This window comes from Vanessa cardui, chromosome 6 (genome assembly GCF_905220365.1).
Source record: "Vanessa cardui chromosome 6, ilVanCard2.1, whole genome shotgun sequence".
Lineage (NCBI taxonomy): Eukaryota > Metazoa > Arthropoda > Insecta > Lepidoptera > Nymphalidae > Vanessa > Vanessa cardui.
The window spans coordinates 3030137-3051835 of NC_061128.1; the positions used below are offsets into that span (position 1 = coordinate 3030137).

General features: G+C 30.6%; 2 protein-coding genes across 3 annotated transcripts; one reads left to right on the top strand and one right to left on the bottom strand.

Annotated features, from left to right (window-relative positions):
• Positions 1-9791: 9791 nt before the first annotated feature.
• On the top strand, positions 9792-15855 carry LOC124530247. Of its 2 annotated transcripts, none has more exons than XM_047104302.1 (5): positions 9792-9875; positions 11122-11149; positions 11467-11604; positions 12494-12508; positions 15689-15855. In XM_047104302.1, the coding sequence occupies exons 1-5, from the start codon at positions 9831-9833 to the stop codon at positions 15802-15804; spliced, it is 342 nt and encodes a 113-aa protein (XP_046960258.1). In that variant the 5' UTR covers positions 9792-9830; the 3' UTR covers positions 15805-15855. The 2 variants fall into 2 exon arrangements, with proteins under 2 accessions (XP_046960258.1, XP_046960260.1); XM_047104304.1 differs by lacking the exon at positions 15689-15855 and adding an exon at positions 13860-14123.
• Positions 15843-20439, bottom strand: LOC124530246 (calreticulin). Its single transcript, XM_047104301.1, has 7 exons — positions 20278-20439; positions 20054-20158; positions 19588-19823; positions 18110-18307; positions 17791-18000; positions 16716-17051; positions 15843-16250 (listed from the first exon to the last, which is right to left on the bottom strand). The coding sequence occupies exons 1-7, from the start codon at positions 20363-20365 to the stop codon at positions 16230-16232; spliced, it is 1194 nt and encodes a 397-aa protein (XP_046960257.1). The 5' UTR covers positions 20366-20439; the 3' UTR covers positions 15843-16229.
• Positions 20440-21699: the final 1260 nt, after the last annotated feature.

Below are 21699 nucleotides of genomic sequence, written 5' to 3' on the forward strand. Positions count from 1 at the left end.
CTGAGGTCGCCCTCTCCGAGAGGAAAGAGGGGCCAAACCTCCGTACTATGAAACTATAATCAATTTTAATCGACGTTTACTTAGATAACTAATACATTGCTGTTTATGATTCTTGAAATAAAAAAAATCACTAAATTCTTATTGATTACATTTCACATATATGTTTATATATGTCTTTATACATACATATAAATATAAATATCTCTAAAAAACAAACGATAATTTTTTATAAATAAAAAAAAACCGCCTTCAAAAATGAACTAAAAAGAAAAAAATAATCAGTTAGATCCATATCCAATTTACGATTTTTTAATCACCTCTCAAAGTCGGTGCCAACATTGCTAATATAGGTACATAATACATACATACAAAAACTAAATCTATTTATTGGCACCGACTTCAAAAGGAGATTAATAAATCGTAAATTGGATATGGATCTAACTGATTATTTTTTTCTTTTTAGTTCATTTTTGAAGGCGGTTTTTTTTTATTTATAAAAAATTATTTAATGCTTTTCAGTGTTGTTTTGTTATTTATAATTACAATTGGTAGTGTTTGTCATTCACTTTATTATACTCAGTACATTTCGGCTTTCGACTCTGAACATAACTCAACGCCGTTTCAATACGATGTGGACTGCAACTCAAATTAAGCGTTACCTAAGTTACAATAGCCTAATGTAAACTGCTCATCGCCAATTAGACAATACCATTTTTCCCGATGCAATGCCGTTAAACATTGAGGAATTCTCCTGGTAGTCCACCATCAGCTAGACTTCATCAAAGGCATGTTTACTAACATCAATTGCTTGGCGACTATCTTAAAGAAATAGAACTAAACCCGTAAAATAGTTACTTAGGTACTAATAGGTTCTAATTACCAGTTGTGGTCTTCATCATCAGTTCCACTTCATCAAATGTCACTTTTCGTGAGCATATGACCAAGGCACTTTGAATAAAACCGAAATCACTATAGGTGTGCCTATAAAATTTGAGGAGTTCCCTCGATTTCTCCAGGATCCCATCATCAGATCCTGATCTCCTGACGATGGGACCACCTGTAAAACATGCCCTTTCAAACAAAAAAAGAATTGTCAAAATCGGCCCAGCCATCTTCGAGTAATTCGGTAACATACATAAAAAATAAAAAAAAAAAAAAAAAAAAAAGGCCCCGACGAATTGAGAACCTCCTCCTTTTTTTGAAGTCGGTTAAAAATAAAAGTATCTTTACACATAGTCCGCAAAATAAAAATTTCAAATATTACCATGAAAAAATAAACTTCAATGGAAGAAAAGCTACTATTAAATATTGTTATAATTTTTACATCCTTTTATTTTCTATTTTAATATTTAATTTTATTATTTATATTTCCTAAAACGTAAATAAGATGCGTATAGGTAATGCAATTCGTAAATATTTTATTATGCAGAGTCCCATTCCTTACTTCGTACCCTCGATTATTTGATGAAGGTAAACCAATTTATAGGTCTAGACATCAATAATGAAATTTTATGTTCAACCGCAGAAAAATCGTATTCCGTGACGAGCAGTACCCGCGACTTCGTACGCATTGAATATTTAAATATTATCTTATTTTTTCGATTCTTATGATTAAGTGATTTAGTTTTATCCATGCAACATGTTTAATATTTATATTGAAGGCAATGATATTCTAATAAACAGATATGTTATACCCATACTAAACAACAGAAAAAAAGTGTACCGAGCCGGGGACCGTTTATTTTACATTTCGTTACAAGTAAAAAGGATAGCTGGATAAAAACAATAAGTAAAAGGGATAACTAGATGTTTTAATTACGAAAAACTTATTACTACATAATTATGATGTATTATAACGTATTACTGGCATAATTATGATGAAAACGATTAAAGGCAAACGTCCCAATAAGGACGTTTTCTAGTCTTCACTTTTTGCGCGTTAATGATATATCAGTTTACTAGAACATCATTGATTGGAGGTATTTTCTCTGACTTATTTCGCATGAAATTAATATGTTTTCGTTTTTTATATTTTATTTACCAAAATATAAATAGCTGTGTGATAATATTCCTTGTTAATACGTAGAATTTTTTGAGAATGACTCGATAAAATCTTTATAAAGATATATAATAAATATTAGCGAAAAATATTTATTACGAAATAGACTCTGAAGATGATATTCTTCAAAATAATATTTAAGCCAAACTAATGTAATGTATTCTAATATACCGGGAGCAACTTTGATTAATTTATCCCTCGATAGTATTTTTATTGTTCTTTGAATTTATCATAGATTATTGGGGTCGTGCTCGTACGACAAGTAACAATATTACCATTGTAACATACATCATTTCGATATAGCGGTATGTATGATTTAAAATATTATTAAACTATTAATATGTAATAAATAAATGAATATTTAAAAGAAAATATCTAAAACAAAATTTAAACGCAATATATCTGTTTCCTTTAAACATTGTTATATCTAATTATGTAATTCAACTTGTCAATAAAAAGCGAAATCATCGTAAATTTTAAATAGATAAATACTCCTTCCTATTAATAAATATTCATTACCATCCGTACGGTTTTGCATATATTTATTGTAGGTTCAACTTGCCTATGATATTTTAAATAAACAATTTAGTGATGCAGCAAATTATTCATAATCCAACGAAGATTTATTTATGAATAATGCATTTAAGCTTCATAATTTATTAATTATTTTGCTGCAACCCTTGTTTTGTATTCAAAATTTAATATTTTTACGATAAAGAAGCATAACGCTTACTATCGTAGTCTTCACAACATTTGTTAATAATAATTAAGATTGACTTTACCTTTAATTTACTTTTTAAAAAAAAAAAACTCTGACAGAATAAATTTTATAAATGCTTAAGTGAAACATTATAATACCGTCAGTACTTCTTATTAATGGACTTCTCCCGTAATTAATAAATTTAATCAGATGGAAATACAGTATTGTGTTTGTATGTACAGTGTTTTTTTTTATTTATTGAATCATCAGAAACTGAGCGTCCTTGTCTTAACTTAATTACTAAAATTTTTCATCGCTCACGTGTAGTAAAAAAAGTTATACCAGTGCCTTACCTAATTTAAATAAAAAAATTTAAGCTTTAAATATAATCAATTACTTCTTCTTCTTATTCTTTTGTTAAACGTTGTTTCAGAAATAGAAAGAACTTTTGCCTTTGCTGCTCTGCGTTAATAATTTCTTCAAATTTATATTTCCAACAATAATACGTTTTTAAAATCACACAGTGAGTATATACAGATTTAATGGGGCTCAGCGAAAATACCTATGTGATTTCTTAATGAATTGAACCAATAGTGTGATACTTTAAAATTGTCGTAAATAGGGAAATATTATACGTTTATTTTGAACAATTTAATTTATCTTTTGTCATAGTTGTCACCTCTAAATGAAAAAGTAACGAACTTACGAAATCTTAGAAAAAAAGAGAGGTTTTAGTTGCATGCTATTTAATTATTTCATAGTCTCTTATTACCTGTGTACCTTGTTACCTACTTATATGTACTCGACAATGTTTACTACTACCCATGAAACTGACATTGTGAAAAAAATTAAGCGTATCTATAGCTCAGTGATGTTTTCCCGTATTTAAGCCTGTAATGTCTAAATTCACGTGGTCTCTCCTGTTCTAGACAATAGCTCTTAGTAACAGAATATTTATCAATCTTAGAAACATCGGTTACGTTTGATTGCTTCAATGCCTTCGATGAAAAAACTTACTCACGGCAAGCGTTTGGAGCGTTAAAACGGCACGTAATTTATGTGAAAACAATTTGTTAAATTTACTCAGATCATCTATAATTTTTTTGTCTATTTTTGTCAAAGTAACGATGTTTATATTAGATCAATTAGTTCTCATTTTATTTTTGTCACGACGCACAAAAAAGCAAAAGCATTTGATATACAAAGTATTAACGTCAAAATCTGATATTACTGAATAATTTAAGAATGGGAAACTACCAATTCTATTTGATTGTTTTAGAGTATTTACAGTAATTAAGGCTCCGGGCGTAATTCTTAAGATAATTTACTCTTGGAAAAAGATTTCACTCCTAATGAGAGAATTAAATGATGATAAACGAGAGTTTATCGTAATTATTCATTTCCTACTTCAATAGCCGCACATAAAAGCTTTATCCAGTTAATTAAAAACTTTTTTACATATACAATATATTATGAGCTTTAACGTTTATATGCGTATTGTATTAAACAAAGCATGCATACATAAAATATTTGCTTGTTCTATACTTAGTTTTAGGGTTATTATGGCGGTTTTATAATATATAACTTTACTATATATTCTTGTGTTGCTTATATCGTAAAGCTGCAAGTCAAATGTACCTTTTTAACTATGTTGACGACTTTTGTATATCGCCGTTACCTATGCTGTAAATATTCTGTGCATAAGTTTTGCTAACGTATATCTATGGCAAATGTGTAGTGTTGGTACTCAAATGTGCGAAAGGGAATTATAGGGAATAATGATGATCTATCAAATCGTAAATAGTAGTAAAATTGTCTTTCCAAATGTCATTTTCATTAATCTCTATGAAATATTTGTCAATATACCAAAAAACTAAAGGAAAATAGAAAAAATTATGCAAATTCAAATAACAGTTAAGTACACCTATAAACTCAATCGTGTTAATAAAACAGATATACTTTTTGATAGTATATATTTTACAATATCGTACGACGTATTTATAATGTACTTTGACAATTCCCCACAAACTGATCACAATTGGATGCGTCACTATACCGGACGCCACGAAGAACGACCTTGGCGATTGTTTTCAGCGAGACCAATGGTTTCGTCTGACTGTTAATACTCAAAAAAGAAGACTTTTATATTATAGGTACTTATTGAAATAACATTAGATACAAAACGTCTAGATTTGGATATTTATACCTTATTAAAGATGAAACGGTCTTGCTTCTTTTAATTGATTCTTTTGAAAACGCGTAGTATCAATATGCAAATTAAAAATATTATCAATTAAATAGTATTGCATACATATGTTAAAGAAACTTCGGAAGCTGTCTGCTATAATACATTTCGGGTAAAAGACTGATGTAATACATGACAACTACTAAAAACTCGAATCTACAATCTACATGTGTTTAACAATTAAACAAAGCGTAATATTACGTTGAAGTATACTTCCTCGTCTTTCTTCTTTGCGCTTTATTGAGTAATAAATAAAACTATTATAAAGAAACATGCAATAGCAATATTATTTTATATAACAATGTCGAATGATAGCCGCTTCGTGCATGTATTGTTATAATTTACTCGTAAAACGTACAATATTGATTTAGTGTCTTCTGAAAGTGATCGTATAAGTATTACTTCAGTTCATCTTTTGATCGTTATCACTACATAGTATAAAACAAAGTCGCTTTCTCTGCCCCTATATCCCTATGTATGCTTAGATCTTAAAAACTACGCAACGGATTTTGATGCGGTTTTTTTTTAAATATAGAGTGATTCGATAGGAAGGTTTTTGTATATAATACATGGACAATATAGGAAAGAAACACTGATCATTTTAGAAGTTTGTAAAGCGATGTCGTAAATAAAACAAATTCTGTAGTATATTTAGTAGCAGTATTGCAGCCGTGCGAAGTAGGGCGGGTCGCTAGTTAAAATATACGAGTAAATATAAATAGTTGTAGTCCTTTTTGCCATTACTTGGTAAGATCGGTGGTTATTTTTCTTGACTCTTGTAGTTTGTTAACCGTAGACTAAACAATAAAAGTAATTTGTCACGGGCCGACCAACGTAACCATTAAAGCTTGTTTTATTAAACAAAAAATATCTATAATAGTGAACAATAAAAACATTTTGTATATGTTATTTTTAAAGTTTATTCCTAATTCAAAAAGAGGACCATACTAAAAATCAATATTTTTATTTGCTTTTAATATTCTGTAACATTAAATATCTACAAAAAAGTATGTTTTTATTCACCTATACGACCCATACGGTGAGGTCCTCATTGCTTCCTGTATTCAAACACAGGATAATGGCAATCGAGATGGTCATGGGCTGCTGGAAGGGATCGCAAGAATATTTTTCTGCCCTGAGTTGTGCTTCGCCAACTGACAGGTTGAGAACGGCAAGAACGTAGCTTACGTACCCTTGTAAAAATGATACCGCTGCCTCTCCGACCTTACAATGGGTATCTTCGCATCATCCGGCCGCGGGTATGTTTCAAATATTTGCAGAAAATTAAGCCTGATCATCAACAAAATAAAGATTGACAAGCTAAGCTAAGAAGAACGAACTAACAATATAAATGTAATTTGAATTAGTTGTGTAATGAATGCACACGTCTTTATAAACCAACACGTCCAAAACGCTTAACTTCTAATGAATTATATTATACAAATACAACGTTCCTGTTTTTAAATGTTGAAAAAAATCTTAAAAAAGGAGCAATGGTTATGGTTGCAAGCATTCTGCCGTTAGCGACCCTATATAACTATACAAACGTTTAACCATTCTAATAGATGTGTAAAGGATCCCCAAGGAATTTTCTTTAAACAGGCGAGGTAATAAATTATATATTTGACAGTTAGTAGAATTGGAAAATGGCATAAAAATTGCATTGGCTCGAATAATATATCAAAGTGGCATAAAATTATAGCAATAGCAACCTGATAGGAATTTTTCACCACTTCCTGTTAAAAAAAAAAACATTTCTTACATCAACAATGCGTCACTAGGCTTGATCATATTGGCTCAATAAATTCAAAACATGGCAATACTTAGTACTAATGTTTAGTGATAGAATTTATGCGAAGCGGGTGGCGGCGCAAGATCGAATCTTAATGTGGGCAAGATACAGTTTGCGAGGCCCTAGTTTTTTCTTTACACTACTCTGATCCCAATGTTATATATTATGTTGTACTTTTTCAAATTTCGGATGCGAGGCCCTTTGCACCGCGAGGCCGTGAACGTTGGCCCACACCGCCAACGCTTTACGCCGCCACTGGTACCTACCCATATCGACTTGCTACCAACCACCAAGTAAAGATAAACATCGTTGCTAGTATAGTACGACACAACTTAGATGTCGCATCGGCAAAATTCGTAAAACCGATCACATCCGAATTGAGTACGCTATCCCAAATTATCAACATTTATTTCTGATGCGAATATGATCTTTACAAAAACGTAATAACTTGTAATATCATATGACTTAATATATTCGTCAATTTGACGCGTCGATTTACATGCACTTGCTTTCTCTGACGCGTGAATCTATAGCTACCAATAGCGTCGAATGGCGCGATAGGGAGCTATTTCTATTGGTTGTGTAAATCGGCAGTGATCGGTTTTATTTTCATTCCATTGCATTTTCCGATGCTACATCTAATTTGTGTCGTACTATACGTATTTGTCACTTTTAAATAATGTCTTATTTGAAGAATAAGATTTACTAAATAGCAGAAGTAGTAAGTATAAAGCAGTATATATATTATTATGTTTATCGCATAAGCCAAACTCCGATTTATATTTCTTTTCGAACACAATACACGTGTTTGGAGCAAGTTCTAGGCAATTGTTACCCCAATGTTAACCTTCTCCCCTTATCGCATTTATATCGATTCCAACATTTAACGACGATGGATAAGACAACGATATGTCTTCTTAAAAGAAATATTAATGTTAGTTGAAAGTGTTTTGAAAAGTTTCTTTATTTTTATAAGATATTTGAAAACTGGTGATCCAAGTCCATGGATTTTTCTTTAGCTATTGAACTATTGAAATTGAATTTAGGTAAAGTTCTATCTAAAAATGTTCTATTATAATTATATTAAATATTTACAAAGCCGTCGACAGAGGTTGTCTTCCATGTATTATATTAAAAACCGTCTTGGACACGTACTGCGTATATTGGTATTATTTTGTGTAATGGTTGATTTAGTCAATTCCTTTTCAGTTAGTATTAATATAGAAAAACCACCGTTTCTTTCGCAAACATACTTAACTGTTGTAAATACTTATGACTGATTTTCACTTCGATTGTAAAAGTATTATTAAAGTTAACTCAAAACTTTTTGTATTTATACAACATGCGGACATTTTGATTCCCTTCCAGTCCGTTTCTGTGTTTTTTGAGAAACGTTTCTTAAATCAGGAACAGCTTACGATCAGCGTTAACTCAACTTAATTTTGTGTTTTACGGTCGACACTCGACAGTAAAATTAGTAATGGTTAAACGCTTGCTTAGCTAAACAAATACTACAGTTTTGTAAAGTGTAATAAAAGTTTTCCTTGAAATTTTACTCCAAAATTTATATTTAATTTTAAATATTATGACAGAAACTCAACAAATTATTGTATTATATATCCTTTACCAAGAAGATTATTTTATTTTTCTTACGATGATATAAATAAAAACAAAAAACATTACTACCGAACAATAGTACTTAGTAGATATTGATATTTATATACCTTTAGTCACACCGGTGCTGTCTTTCGACACCGGATATCCAGGGGTAAGTGGGGTCTAGAACTGTTGACATATCCTTATCACCCCTCATTCAAAAAAACATATCTATACATCTTGCAACTGAAACACGAAATATTTGTCGAATTTAGTCGTTATGCTAAAGATCATAAGGCTTAGTTTATCAAGAATAAAATGTTTTTATTGTTAGGGGTGGCAAAGACAACAATATAGCTCTTCTAAGCCTAGCCCTTTTATGAAAGTAACCGAAAATAAACTAAGGGAATACCTCCTGATAAAATTCTTAGTAGAAGAAATGAAACTCTGAGGTAATATTTGTTTGCGGTCTGATCTCTGATAAGTAATTGTGATAGCGCTTATATGTAAAATATATCTGGGAACGAACATTTATTCAATTTTGGGGTAATTTTTAATGAAAGGTTATAAATTATGAAGTAGAAATACTGTATAATTTGATACAGCCATCATTTTTTTATATATTATGAGTGTATAGTTCATGTGTACGAATGACATCCGCTGTTCGTTTGAATGTAATTTGTAAAAATGGTTAATTTTAAAGGTAAGGTTTTATATTCAACAAAAAGTGTTACGATACGTGTAAGTTTTGCCTCCATTTATATAAGCAGCCTTGTACGCGTTTGAATTTAACGAAAAAAATATTATTGTAGCCTAAGTTACTCCTTATTATATCAGTTATCTGTCAGTGAAAGTCCCATCAAAATCGGTCCAGCCCTTCCAGAGGTTAGCCGGAACAAACAGACAGACAGACCGACAAAATTTGTAAAAAAAATGTTATTTTGTTTTATGTACCGTGTATGCATTGAGTAAAAAAGCGCTATTTTAATATTGCAAACAGACACTCAATTTTTTTATATGAATAGATAATGTTTTTGTATAATTATTTATGTATATATATATATATAACTGCCTGTCTGTGTTGTAAGAATATACTCATCTTTAGGTACATGTTATCCTTAGTGCGTAAAAAGACATTACGTCCGGTTCAAAACAACATCTTTTGTTTTTTAATTAAATTGTACTAACGTGTATAAGTTAGTCGCGTCACTCACGTCACAAAAGACTAGACAAAACAAATTCTCTACTACTATTATCTTGTATAATGCGAACAAAATTCTTTTCATTAGCCAAAACTTCAATTGAAAGCAAATATATAAAGTAAAAAAATATTCATTGTAGGAAACAAGCGTGAAACTCGCCGTAGCGGTGTCCTCCTATAATAGGTGAGTTTTTCCAAAATGGGATATAGTTTACTCCGACGTCTGCTAGAGCGAAAATGTTGAGGAACAACTTATTATTGGCGTTCACTGTTAGTTTGGTGGTAAGATAGTATTTTTTAAAGTTTTAGTTTGTCTTTTCGATATGTGTTCTTATTAGATTACAATTTTGTCACGTGTTTCGTTTTTCTATGTGCACCGAATATAAATATATATAGCTTGCTTACCTAAAAGCGTAAGTTTTTAAGAGAGTAACTATATCATTTTTTTAAAAACATTATTATGTAATAAGTCATTAATATTCTAAGTATTTTATTATACGTTTGTTAGTCACTTAATTGCTCTTAATCTGCTGGGCAGATTTTGATTATATTCTATTTGTGTGTTTGAGCTTGGAATTTAAACTCCCTGGGTAGCTTAGTTTGACAGGGTAGGTGGCACTACGAGCGGGTTCGAGTTGGTTTTTTAAATAAAATGTAACAAGTCGAACCTGGCAGCTAGTAATATTTATTACTTAAAAGCGATTGTTTAAAAACATAGGTAATCTGTATTCTGGTCAAGTCAATAGTCGACAGCTGAGATGGCCCAGTGGTTAGAACGCGTGCATCTTAACCGATGATTTCGGGTTCAAACTCAGGCAAGCACCACTGTGCACCACCATATGTGCTTAATTTGTGTTTATAATTCATCTCGTGCTCAACGGTGAAGGAAAACATCGTGACGAAACCTATGCAGGTTTGTCTCTAATTTCATCGAAATTGTGCCACATGTGCATTCCACCAACCCGCATTGGAACAGCGTGGTGGAATATGTGCCAAACCCTCTCCTTAATGGGTGAGGAAGCCTTAGCTCAGCAGTGGGAAATTTACCAGGCTGTTACTATTCTGGTCAATATTAATTTTGATATCCTTAAATCCCAATTTAGTGTCATATTGTTAGTCATATATCAATTTGTAAAATTGACTACGTTTAAATGTTATTGACTTTTATTAAGATAAGTTGAGCTTGAGACAGTAGGTACTTCCGAAGGCTATCTAAGATTAGGACCAATTTAGAAGGACTCTGTAATGATAAATGGTATATAATGTAATTTATGATTAAACACGGCAAGTACCTAACTTAAAAGGGAAGTAATATAAATTTATAGATATTGTAGGATGTGTGTAATATGACATTGTACACACATTAATATTGTTAACGCAATTAAATTAAAAATATTAAATTTTGGTTTGGTATATTATATGTCGTACATAGCACGTGTATCATACATTCTATACTACTTACACTTGATATTCGGCTTATTGTATTAGATTTCCAACAATAGATAATACGTAATGTTTTTTATTTCAGATTTTCACCTTGGTAGCAGAGAACGAAGGTATTGATTTTTGTTACTTTAATTATTATTACTATTATGCTGATACAGCATATCTTCTAATTTAAAAATATAAAAAAAAACTGCAATGTTATAAAAATTCATTATTTTCCTACTCTAAATTATAATTTCGTTTGTCATTATTAATATTATATTTTAAGCTTATATAAATTTAATACATACCTACTTAAAAAACATTGTCAATGGAAATGAGGATAATATGTCATAAAATAAATCGGTTCTTGATGAACCGATTTATTTTATGAACTAAACAATTAAAATTATTGTCAATAATTTTATGCATTATTAAATATTAACAGTACAAGCTGCACCAGAGCCATGCACAGACTTGTTGGAAGTAATGTTCAAACCAGAGAAAATGAAGAAACCAAAAGAAAACAAAAACGACAGTGATAAAGATAAACGTAAGAAAGAAAAATTAAAACAATACAAAAAATGTAAGTATTCAATCAAATTTCCTTTTTAATTTTTGCTAATTGTACTTACCGTTTTAGATTTAACTTGTGGTGTCAGAAATAGGTCACCTTTAAAGTGCCAGAAACTTGAGGCAAACTGCTTCAAACTGCACAAATTCTAGGGTTCATTAAAGCATTATAAAACCACATTGTTCAAATATTTTACTAGATAGGGATAAATAATGGTAACTTTTCAATTGTACAGATTTTATCATTAACCCTATAGCTTTCAGTCAAAATTTTTACAATATAAATAATTATAGGTATTTCTATTTCCGTAGTCAAAATCGTCTACTTGTCTTTATTAAGTATAAGTATCTTTGTTTTGTAATATTTTTTTTAAGAGTTGTTCAAATCTTTAAAAATGACTGTATATATTTTTACATATGAAATATAAGACAGAGGCTTATTTAAAATGTCTGCTTTCTTTAATAATAATTATCGAGGCATGAGTTATCGAAATCTCGGTTAAAAATTTTACAACAGCCATTTTGTAAGAAATAACAGACGATTCGGTTGGTGAATTCAAATCAGACTGGATTTAAGTTGACGTGGTCGCTCCTTTTAATTCGCATTCATGAAAAACTATGTCAATTTTCTAGTTTTGTAGTTCAGAGTTGAAATTTTTCAACTGCTCTTAATAATTTGATAGATATAGATGATAGATAGGTATAATTTTTTTTAATTACATTGGACATGATGATTATATGATTGAATTATTTTGTTAACAAATATTTATATTCGATTAAGTATGTTAACATATTTAGATATTAACCAATTGTATATGTTATTGCTTTTATGTCGTATAGTTCTCCTACTTCAAAAATATCTTAACGTATAAAAAATAATTTTAATATTTTATTTGTTTCAGTGTTGGAAATGATATGTGAGTATAAACTTTTAATTATGGCATACTAAAATTATGAAGAGGGATTCCATTCCTCCTAGGACTATTTAAATATAATGAGGTTGGGGATTGACCTCAGTACAATATAGTTTAGTGTTTTCGGACTATAATATTAGAAAACATTAAATTTTAAAATGAACTAATCAAAAATCACGCTAAAAAACAAGAATATTCCCGTTACTTATGTTGTAGTAGTAAGTATTTTACACTTCTTGAAAAGTCTCGCAACTGAACTTTATTCGAAACTTGAACCAAGTCAAATTTACCGTTATTTAAAAAAGTACTTTCTTACTAAAAAATATACTCATCTAGAAAGTTACCAAACTGTGAGCATCATATTGGTTGATAATGTGTACTTGCTTCAAAATGACAGAGATTATACAAATCAATAAAATTGGGACAATATAGTCACAATTCTCTCTCCATGACAGCGATTAAAAAAGTAAAGTAAAGTAGTAAAGTAACAGCCTGTAAATTTCCCACTGCTGGGCTAAGGCCTCCTCTCCCACTTAAGGAGAGGTTTTGGGACATATTCCACCTCGCTGTCCCAATGCGGGTTGGTGGAATGCACCTGTGGCAGAATTTCGATGAAATTAGACACATGCAGGTCTCCTCACGATGATTTCCTTAACCGCCGAGCACGAGGTGAATTATAAACACAATTAAGCACATATATACAGTGATGCTTGCCTGGGTTTGAACCCGAAGTCATCGGTTAAGATGTTCGAGTTCTTACCACTGGGCCAAAAAAAACACCTAAATTATTTACTGACACTGGACTGGACTAAGGAGAATATCATATACGTAAGAATGTTCAGTAATCTTGTATTGTGTTAAAGATTATTTGTTTTATAAAAAATATTCGGACCTATGAAGTGTCAAACCGGGATGTCTAACATAGACATGATGCTGAGCAGACCATTATTCCTTGATCTGTCATATTATATTTGATAAAACAATGAATATCTCTTACGTATATTTTGAAATAAAAATAAATCACTTTTTTAGGAAAATTTGGGCCTATAACTTTTTTGAGGTTTTTAGGAATAACCATATTATATGAGTACGACATACTACTATTTTTGTCTGTCTGTCTGTTGTTTCGGCTAATCTCTGGAATGGCAAGACTGATTTTGACGGGACTTTCACTGTCACATAAGTGATATAATAAGGAGTAACTTAGGCTACAGTATTTTTTGTTAAATTCAAACACGTATAAGGTCGCAGGCACAGCTAGTAAAAATAATAACCAAACAAAATAACATGTTTATTAATCAGTATCATACATAATGATTTTCGTTAGAACTTACTCAATGTTTATTTTTTTCAGTGAAAAAGAAGTAATTGAATAAGAAGGAAAGATGAAGTTATTGAGCTACTTGTAGATAGAACGAAAAATGTATCTTATTTAAATTATATTACGACAAAAATTTATAAGAGTCATTTATTATAAATACTTATTGATTATTTCACATCTAATATTAAAAAAAAAAATAGCAGAATTTTGCTTATCTGCGTTTTATATAAGAGTTGCCAAAAATATACGATATTTGTATACTTTGTCGATCATAAATAAGCAAAATTGAAAAACCAATTAGGGGGAGTTAGGGCAAGATAAGCAAGGCGATAAGATCGTGCCGATTAAATATCTTGTGGATTTGACCACTTTAACCCTAACTTACGTGTTGATCTCCTGTTATTAGGGAGTTTTATTAGCTTGTATTGCCAGAATATAATCGATAAAAAGTTGCGTCTGCGTTAAATTACAGATCTTATCCTAACGCAATATACTATATCTATATATACAGAGTTATTGGTAATTAGACGTATTCCCGTTAGGAAATTACAGGGGTGACTAGGTATTTTGAAGGAAAAAAAATATTGAAATAATTTTGTTTTCCGTCTCGTATTTAATTTTGGACCGATAATTATTATTAAAATATTGACAAATATCCAGTGTTTAATCGTCTTTATAAAACATATGAAAAAAAATGGTTTTAATTGATACTTTTTTTTAAATAAATTTTTAAAGTTGCATTTTCGTCAAATTTTGTAATAATCTAAAAACGTGATAACTCAAAAATGGTTAATTTTTGCACCATGCATATGGTGTTAAAATTATTGCAAATAGTCATCCCTATCACCTCCTAACGAGAATACGTCGAATTACCAATAAGCCTGTATATACATACCTATATCATTGATGTCAATTGTAAAGAATCCTGTTATTTTTGAGCAATAAGAACTACATTATTTATTCCTTTTGAGTGATATGACACCTGAATATATAAGGGACTTTTAATAAAATCAATTATTCTTTATTATTACAACTTACAAGAATTTAATCTAGTTATGATTTTTAATTTGTATTAGTAGTTATAAACCTATTACAAAATATGTAAAGTATAATTTACAAAAACCGATGAAATTTCGACTAATATAAAACATTCTCGTTCTTTTGACGTTAGTTGTCATTATTGTACTCTGCTATTCAGCTACAGGCGATAAAGTATCGAAATATTTATATAGTGTAATTTCAGTAGTTCGGGATGGCCAAAATAATATTATCGTTTTACAATGATGCTTCAGTGTCTCTATCTTTTGTTAGAATGCCACGCTATAGTCCCATAGTTTTATAATAACAGCTCAATAATATTTAAAATAAGAAATAGTGTTACATGCCTGTATTAAATGCTATGCCATATAAAATAATATTAATTATAGTTTTACAAATTATTGATCAATTAATTACAATAATAATTGTATATAATAAAGTAAATTCAATAGCTTCTGCTATATTAATAATATGCAATAATAATGTAATATAAATTATGATGTAGAATCAAATGTCATAAAACCGTATTGAAGGCTAAGGTTACTCTCGTAACAATAGTCTATATTCAAATACCTATGTACTTATTAGTCCAGTAATACGCACCGGCGCTGTCATTTAGCAGTTGTAACAATCGTTTGGTTATTGTGATAGCTTTAGCAGGAAACGCATTTTGTTGTATTTAGGGCGCTTTGTTCTCGCATAGATTACGAAATTACCTGTACTTGCGTTTTTAACATCATTTTGCAATCCATTGTATAAAATTTCTATTTCGAAAAGTCGACAATATTAAAAAAAATAATACGAAAATATTTAATTCCATTTAGCGCAATGGGAAACGAAGAAGGAATCAGAAGAAGTCGTAACAGAGAAGTCTAAAGGAGTAATTGAAGATATGATGACCAGCTATTTCAACTTCCTGTCATATTTAATGAAACTTTGACGACTCTTATGTTTAAAGGGATAAATAAAATGCGAAACCAAATTATATTAATTTAATCAGACTCATTTCACAATGTAAACTGATAACACACAATTTGTATTACAACACGGGCCGGCAGCGCGGACGATGTTGTAACACAAACACACATTCATCGACACACAGTGCCGCATATAAATAACAAAAATGAACGCATCCTTTATATACAAAAATCATCACTATGGACGCTTACTGCCAAATACGTCCGATTAGTATAAAATGGAATATTTCGAGTCACACAGTGCTATTGATAATATAGTAAAGACGGGATTGGACACACATCTAGATAACTTATATAACCGGAACAGGTTAAATGCGATTAACCCCTGCGCGTTCTTATATTATATACCGTTTGGTATTCAAATGTCTTTGCATATACACTAACACGTCTACAGCTCGTCGTGTTCCTCCTGTGGACAAGAAAAGCATTTCATTATTATCATTATCTAAAATTGGCCTGAAGTTGGCAACACTAAAAATTTTTATACACTATTCAGATTTGACTAAATAATAGCATTTCTTCAAAAGTATGGCCTAATTTTTATACAAGTAGAATGTTATCTATGATTTATTGAGGCACACAGGAAAATGGTCCACCTGATGGTAAGTGGTCACCACAGCTCATGGTGTTGTAAGAAATATTAACCATTCCTTACATGGCCAATGTGCCACAAACCATGTGTCCCTTGTGTATTATGTGTACACAGGCCACTCATCTCACTAGAACACAGCAGTACTTAGCATTGCTTTTTATTTGTATAGCACAAATTAATAAGTAATAAAATAAACATTGCAAAAAAGTATTATTAAAGAGCTAATATTTTGTAACATTTTCGTGCTAATAAAACACAAGATAACTAAAAGATTTGACTCACCACTGGCGTTGCATCTCCCGCTTCATCATCGAGATCCTCATCATCTTCATCTTCTGGTTTCTCTGCCTTCTCCTTCTCTCTTTCTGCCTCATCTTGTTCATTCTTCATCTTCTTCTCTCCTTCTAAAGTCTTCTTGAGAGCTTCTCCACGTTCCTTGGCTGCTTCAATGTCATCAGTGATCAAGATGTTGTCAAAAATGGTACCAGATTTAACTTGCCATAAGTCAAGACCAACAGCGCAAATTTCATTGCGTTTGTACAGGTTTGCATCAGCAACATACTCAGGGTTGTCAATTTCTGGGTGAACCCATGGACCTTTGTAAGCGGGGTTATCGATCTGGAAAGAAAATTAACTGTTTAAGAACATAATAAGATTCGTACATTCTATTATCAATATAGATCAGTCTATTTTATCAAAACGAAAATCTTTTATTGAATATTTTTCAATATTCCCCTACATATTTAAATTATAGTTGAGATTATATTCATAGCAATGGCTATATAGAACTATATCGCAGTTCCGTTAATCCCAATCAATACAACAAACTTTTCAAAGATGTTTCAACAGAATTGTATTACCGATCAAGGTAAAACTCGCGATTATAAATGGAATATTACAAAAAAAAATGCCTGTGTTATATCGCGTAAGTGTACAAAAAAGACTCACACAAGGTATATTTCTATCCTACCTAGACAAAATCGTTGGGGCAACGACCTAAGATATTTACACAATATATTACGACACTTGATTAGACATCGAAAGTTAAACGCGTGTAACGGTTGTGTGGGTAAATGAACTACGCCTGCGGCCGGGAAGTAAGATGCTAACTACAAATTCAAATAAGTTGTGTCGCGTTTCTATCATATAATCGATGACTCATAGACGACAATTTGAAAGTATACGCTTTAATTTTTTCATATAAGTAACTTAAATAATTAATTTTAATAACATTTGAAATGTGTTCAAAAATTACCTTCATAGGGAATTATTACAGAGTTTTAAATAACATTTGAGTGAGACAATATTATGATTTAAAATATTAAAAAATGTAATATTCATTTTTCCTTTGTCTTACCTGTTTAGGTGCCCATACACCTTTGTAGTCTGGGTTGTCAATCATGGGTGGCTCCCATTCACCATCCATCTCATCGTCCCAGTCCTCGGGCTTAGTGGCATCGGGGTCAGCAATATGTTCTGGTTTGTCCCAATCTTCGGGCTTCGTGTCTTCTGGGTCTGGAATAGTTTTACGGTCATCCCAGTCTTCTGGTTTCTTGGCTTCTGGGTCCTGAGAAGAAATTATAATTCAGTTTTAGTATGACTAAAAAGAATTTAGAAAATTTTTAATTATCAATTATACCATTAAAATGCTTTATAAAAGAACTAAAATGATCTACCTTGATCTTTTGGGGTGGGAGGAAGTCCCAGTCCTCTTCTAGTCCTCCTTTCTCAACAACCTCATTGTCGATGAGCACCTCGTAGGTATTGTCTGGCTTAACAATCAATGTGTATAAATGGGTGTACACATCATCCTTGCAACGGATGTCCTTCTTAATCAGATGGTTTTTGCCCTTGTAGCTGAAGATTACATGAACCTGAGCAACAAGAAAGAATATAGTTAGTGCATGATTCAACAACAACATAAATTAAAACATACAAATATCTAATCTATCCGAAGAAACTTGTGATAATCCTTACAGAATTTTAACTGCAATTTGAAAATGATAAATATTTGGGTTATTTGAGTAATAAAGATAAAAGAGAATTTCATAATACAACCAAGTCAATATTAAATAATTTCCATTGGATTGATATTTGCTAATAGCAATTCGTAGTATTAGTAACTATAAAACCCATATAAATGAGTAGCACTTGAAAACTGATAGTAAGCAAATGCATGATTACTTATAGTTCAGAAATAATTTACAATTAGACATCTATAAACTACAATGACAAAAACTTTCAATTTAATTATGCAATTAAATTGAATTATATGCAAATTAAAAGTAATTAATGAGCATAATTCCGAAAGTTGAACACAAGTACAAATTGTTGGTGTTGAAATGTGAAGTACTTTTTAGCAGAAAATGAATGCCTCATATCTGCAATACATAAGCAATTGTTTAAAGAATGGATTAAAATTACATTGCCAATATGTATTGAAATAATATTTTAGATTGTTCCATATAATACTCACTATGATAACATATCAGGAAAAAAATTGATAACATTTGTTTTTTAATTAATATGAAAGTTAGATTTGTTTTCTAATTAACTCGTGTTACAAATTATGTTGCTAATCCAGATTGTAAAAAATTTAACTGTATCTAAATATAGTTTTAAACTAACTTAAATATGACTTTACAAATTGCTACTCAGCTCATATTAATGTTTATTGTAGTTATTTAAGATAATATTAGTATATAAAAAAACTTTGCAATTTAATTTAATAGATTCTTTTTTATAAAATATACTTGATTGTACTAATGGTTGTAAACTATAGATTCAAATCTAACATGATTGTTTAAAAATTCTCAATGCCAATAGAGCATGCAACTGCAATTTTCCCTATAAACATAACATTACTGATAATATTTGAATTGAGCTAATTTTTTATTCTATTATTTGCTCCTATATAGTCATCCAAATAAGTTATTTTGGCATACAGTTTCAGTTCAATGCTATCACAAAAAGCCGGTATTATAGTGCAATTAAGTTATTTTTTTAAAGTACTATAAATATACCACATTAGCCAAATAGTTAGCTGTTGCCATACCATTAAATAAATCAAAGAGATAACAGACTTGTCAAACAAGTTTATCAAGTTAATAACTTGAATATTACATATGTGGTTTTATTTTTACATAAAACTTACCTTTTTGGTGCCAGGGCCGCAAATGTCGGGACCAAACATAATTTCATAGGGAGTCTCGCCATGCATGTCCTTCTGCTCCAAGTTGCAATCGAAGACCTTTAAGTAACCGCCTCCGCAGTCAATATCCTGTTCATGTTTGACTGAGAACTGCACGACCAGGTTTTTGCCATCGTTGGAGAAGGGCTCGAACTTACGAGAAAGGGCGTAAAATCTCGCATCCTCAGAGGTTTGTAAACCTGAGTAAAAAAAACTTTCGAATCAAGTACGTCTATAAAAACGCAATTGAGAATAGAACGTCAATTCGAATAGAGGCGTGGATCTATTTTGGGTGACACGTTTACATTTTCACAAAAAAAGAATATATCTTATATGAGTTGCAAGATATAATACACATTTTTAGAAGTACTTTATTGAATGAATTTGTAGTTAACTAAATATAAGAAAGAAATAGTAGTTAGGTATGTACCTTTATCTTCCTCTGGGTCATTGAAGAACTTGCCGGCTGTCAATTTAAATTTTCCGAACTCTTTACCGGGATGTTCACTATAAATCCAATTCGATTCCCATGAATCTAAAAAGAGAAAAACATAATTAAGCCGATAATACTAAGTCTAGCCGGCATTCTTAAAAATCGATAGCACGCGATATACCGGTACCGTTTAATAGTGAACTAATATTTATGAGACTTACCATCAGGGAACTTTTCCTCAAAGTAAACATCACAATTAACAGAATAAATTGCCACCAAACTGGCTAACGCTAAAACTAAAGATTTCATTTTGATTATCACTAACACCTTCCTTCGCTGGCAAAAGACAGGCCACGAATAACTTGAAAATTTGGCGAGTCAACTATTATTTAATTTTGACCGGTTTATTGCGTGTAGCCGTGTATGCTGTTGCTTTTTCACTCCCTCTTACGATTTATATATTGGAGAGAAGGAAATAGATATATTCATTGTCGTCGTTTACGGAATTGCTGACAGAGATAGAACTGGCTAAAATCGGTATGAGTGAGGGAGTAAAAAAATACCAAGCATCAGAGAGTGACGTAGTGTTACGCAGACAGATGGAAAGATTCTATTGGCCAACGTTAGCAAATAGGAATTGAACACACTCTCTTTAAAATACTATATCTGTGGCGGGAAATATGAACGATTACTCGAAAGTTACTTTCGCATAAATTAATAAAATCGTATTTTCAAAAGATATTCATGGATTTCAAGTTTTATGAAAAATTATTTTAATACATCAATTTGAATGATATTTCATTGGTATTTTGACTTTCATATGCCTTAATTGGTTTAACTTTAGGTTCATCGATCCAGAAAATTCAGTTGACTCAATAAGCAAATCACCAATCGGTGTCATACATGACAACTGAAAGAGATGGAACTATATATGTTCATATTAAAAAAAGAGATAGCATATACATGATACGTGACAGACTGACAGAGGCCAATAAAGAAACCAACAAAACTATCAGTAGACAACATTAATAAAATGAAGTGATAATATGTTTAATTGTTATAGCATAAGAATTTTGTTTTATATTAAAATTTTTCTTCGTTTTATTAATGAATAAATCGACAGACTAAGCGAATTTACTTTTACTATTTATATACACTAATTACTTTAATGCATAATTCCTATTTCTGTCGTATCGTGAGTTTAATAAAGCAAAAAAGATAATATTTATCAAAGTTATAATAGTTCAATTTTATTATGTGTCTTATAAATTATTAGTATGTAAATATATATCTTAAGTACCTAAAAGTATTATTACTTTACGTATTTGCAATTTAAAGTGGCATGTTTAACATTGGATGATTATTTTGTTCTGATAAATAAAAGCAGGTTTTTTAGGTAATGTTTAAATTTTATTCAAGGAAAAAGAAGGTTAAACTTAATGAAAACATGTATCCGAAGATATTCACAACATAAAATATCGTTCAAATGTTTTGCAAATAGAAATATGTTTTAATACTTGTGAATATGTAAGAATGAAACTATAATGAAAAATCTTGTATGCCGGAAGATAACGTAAATTACTTATTTGAATGTTGTATGGTATAGTTAAAATTGTGAAATAAATGGTTTTGGTAAATAATAA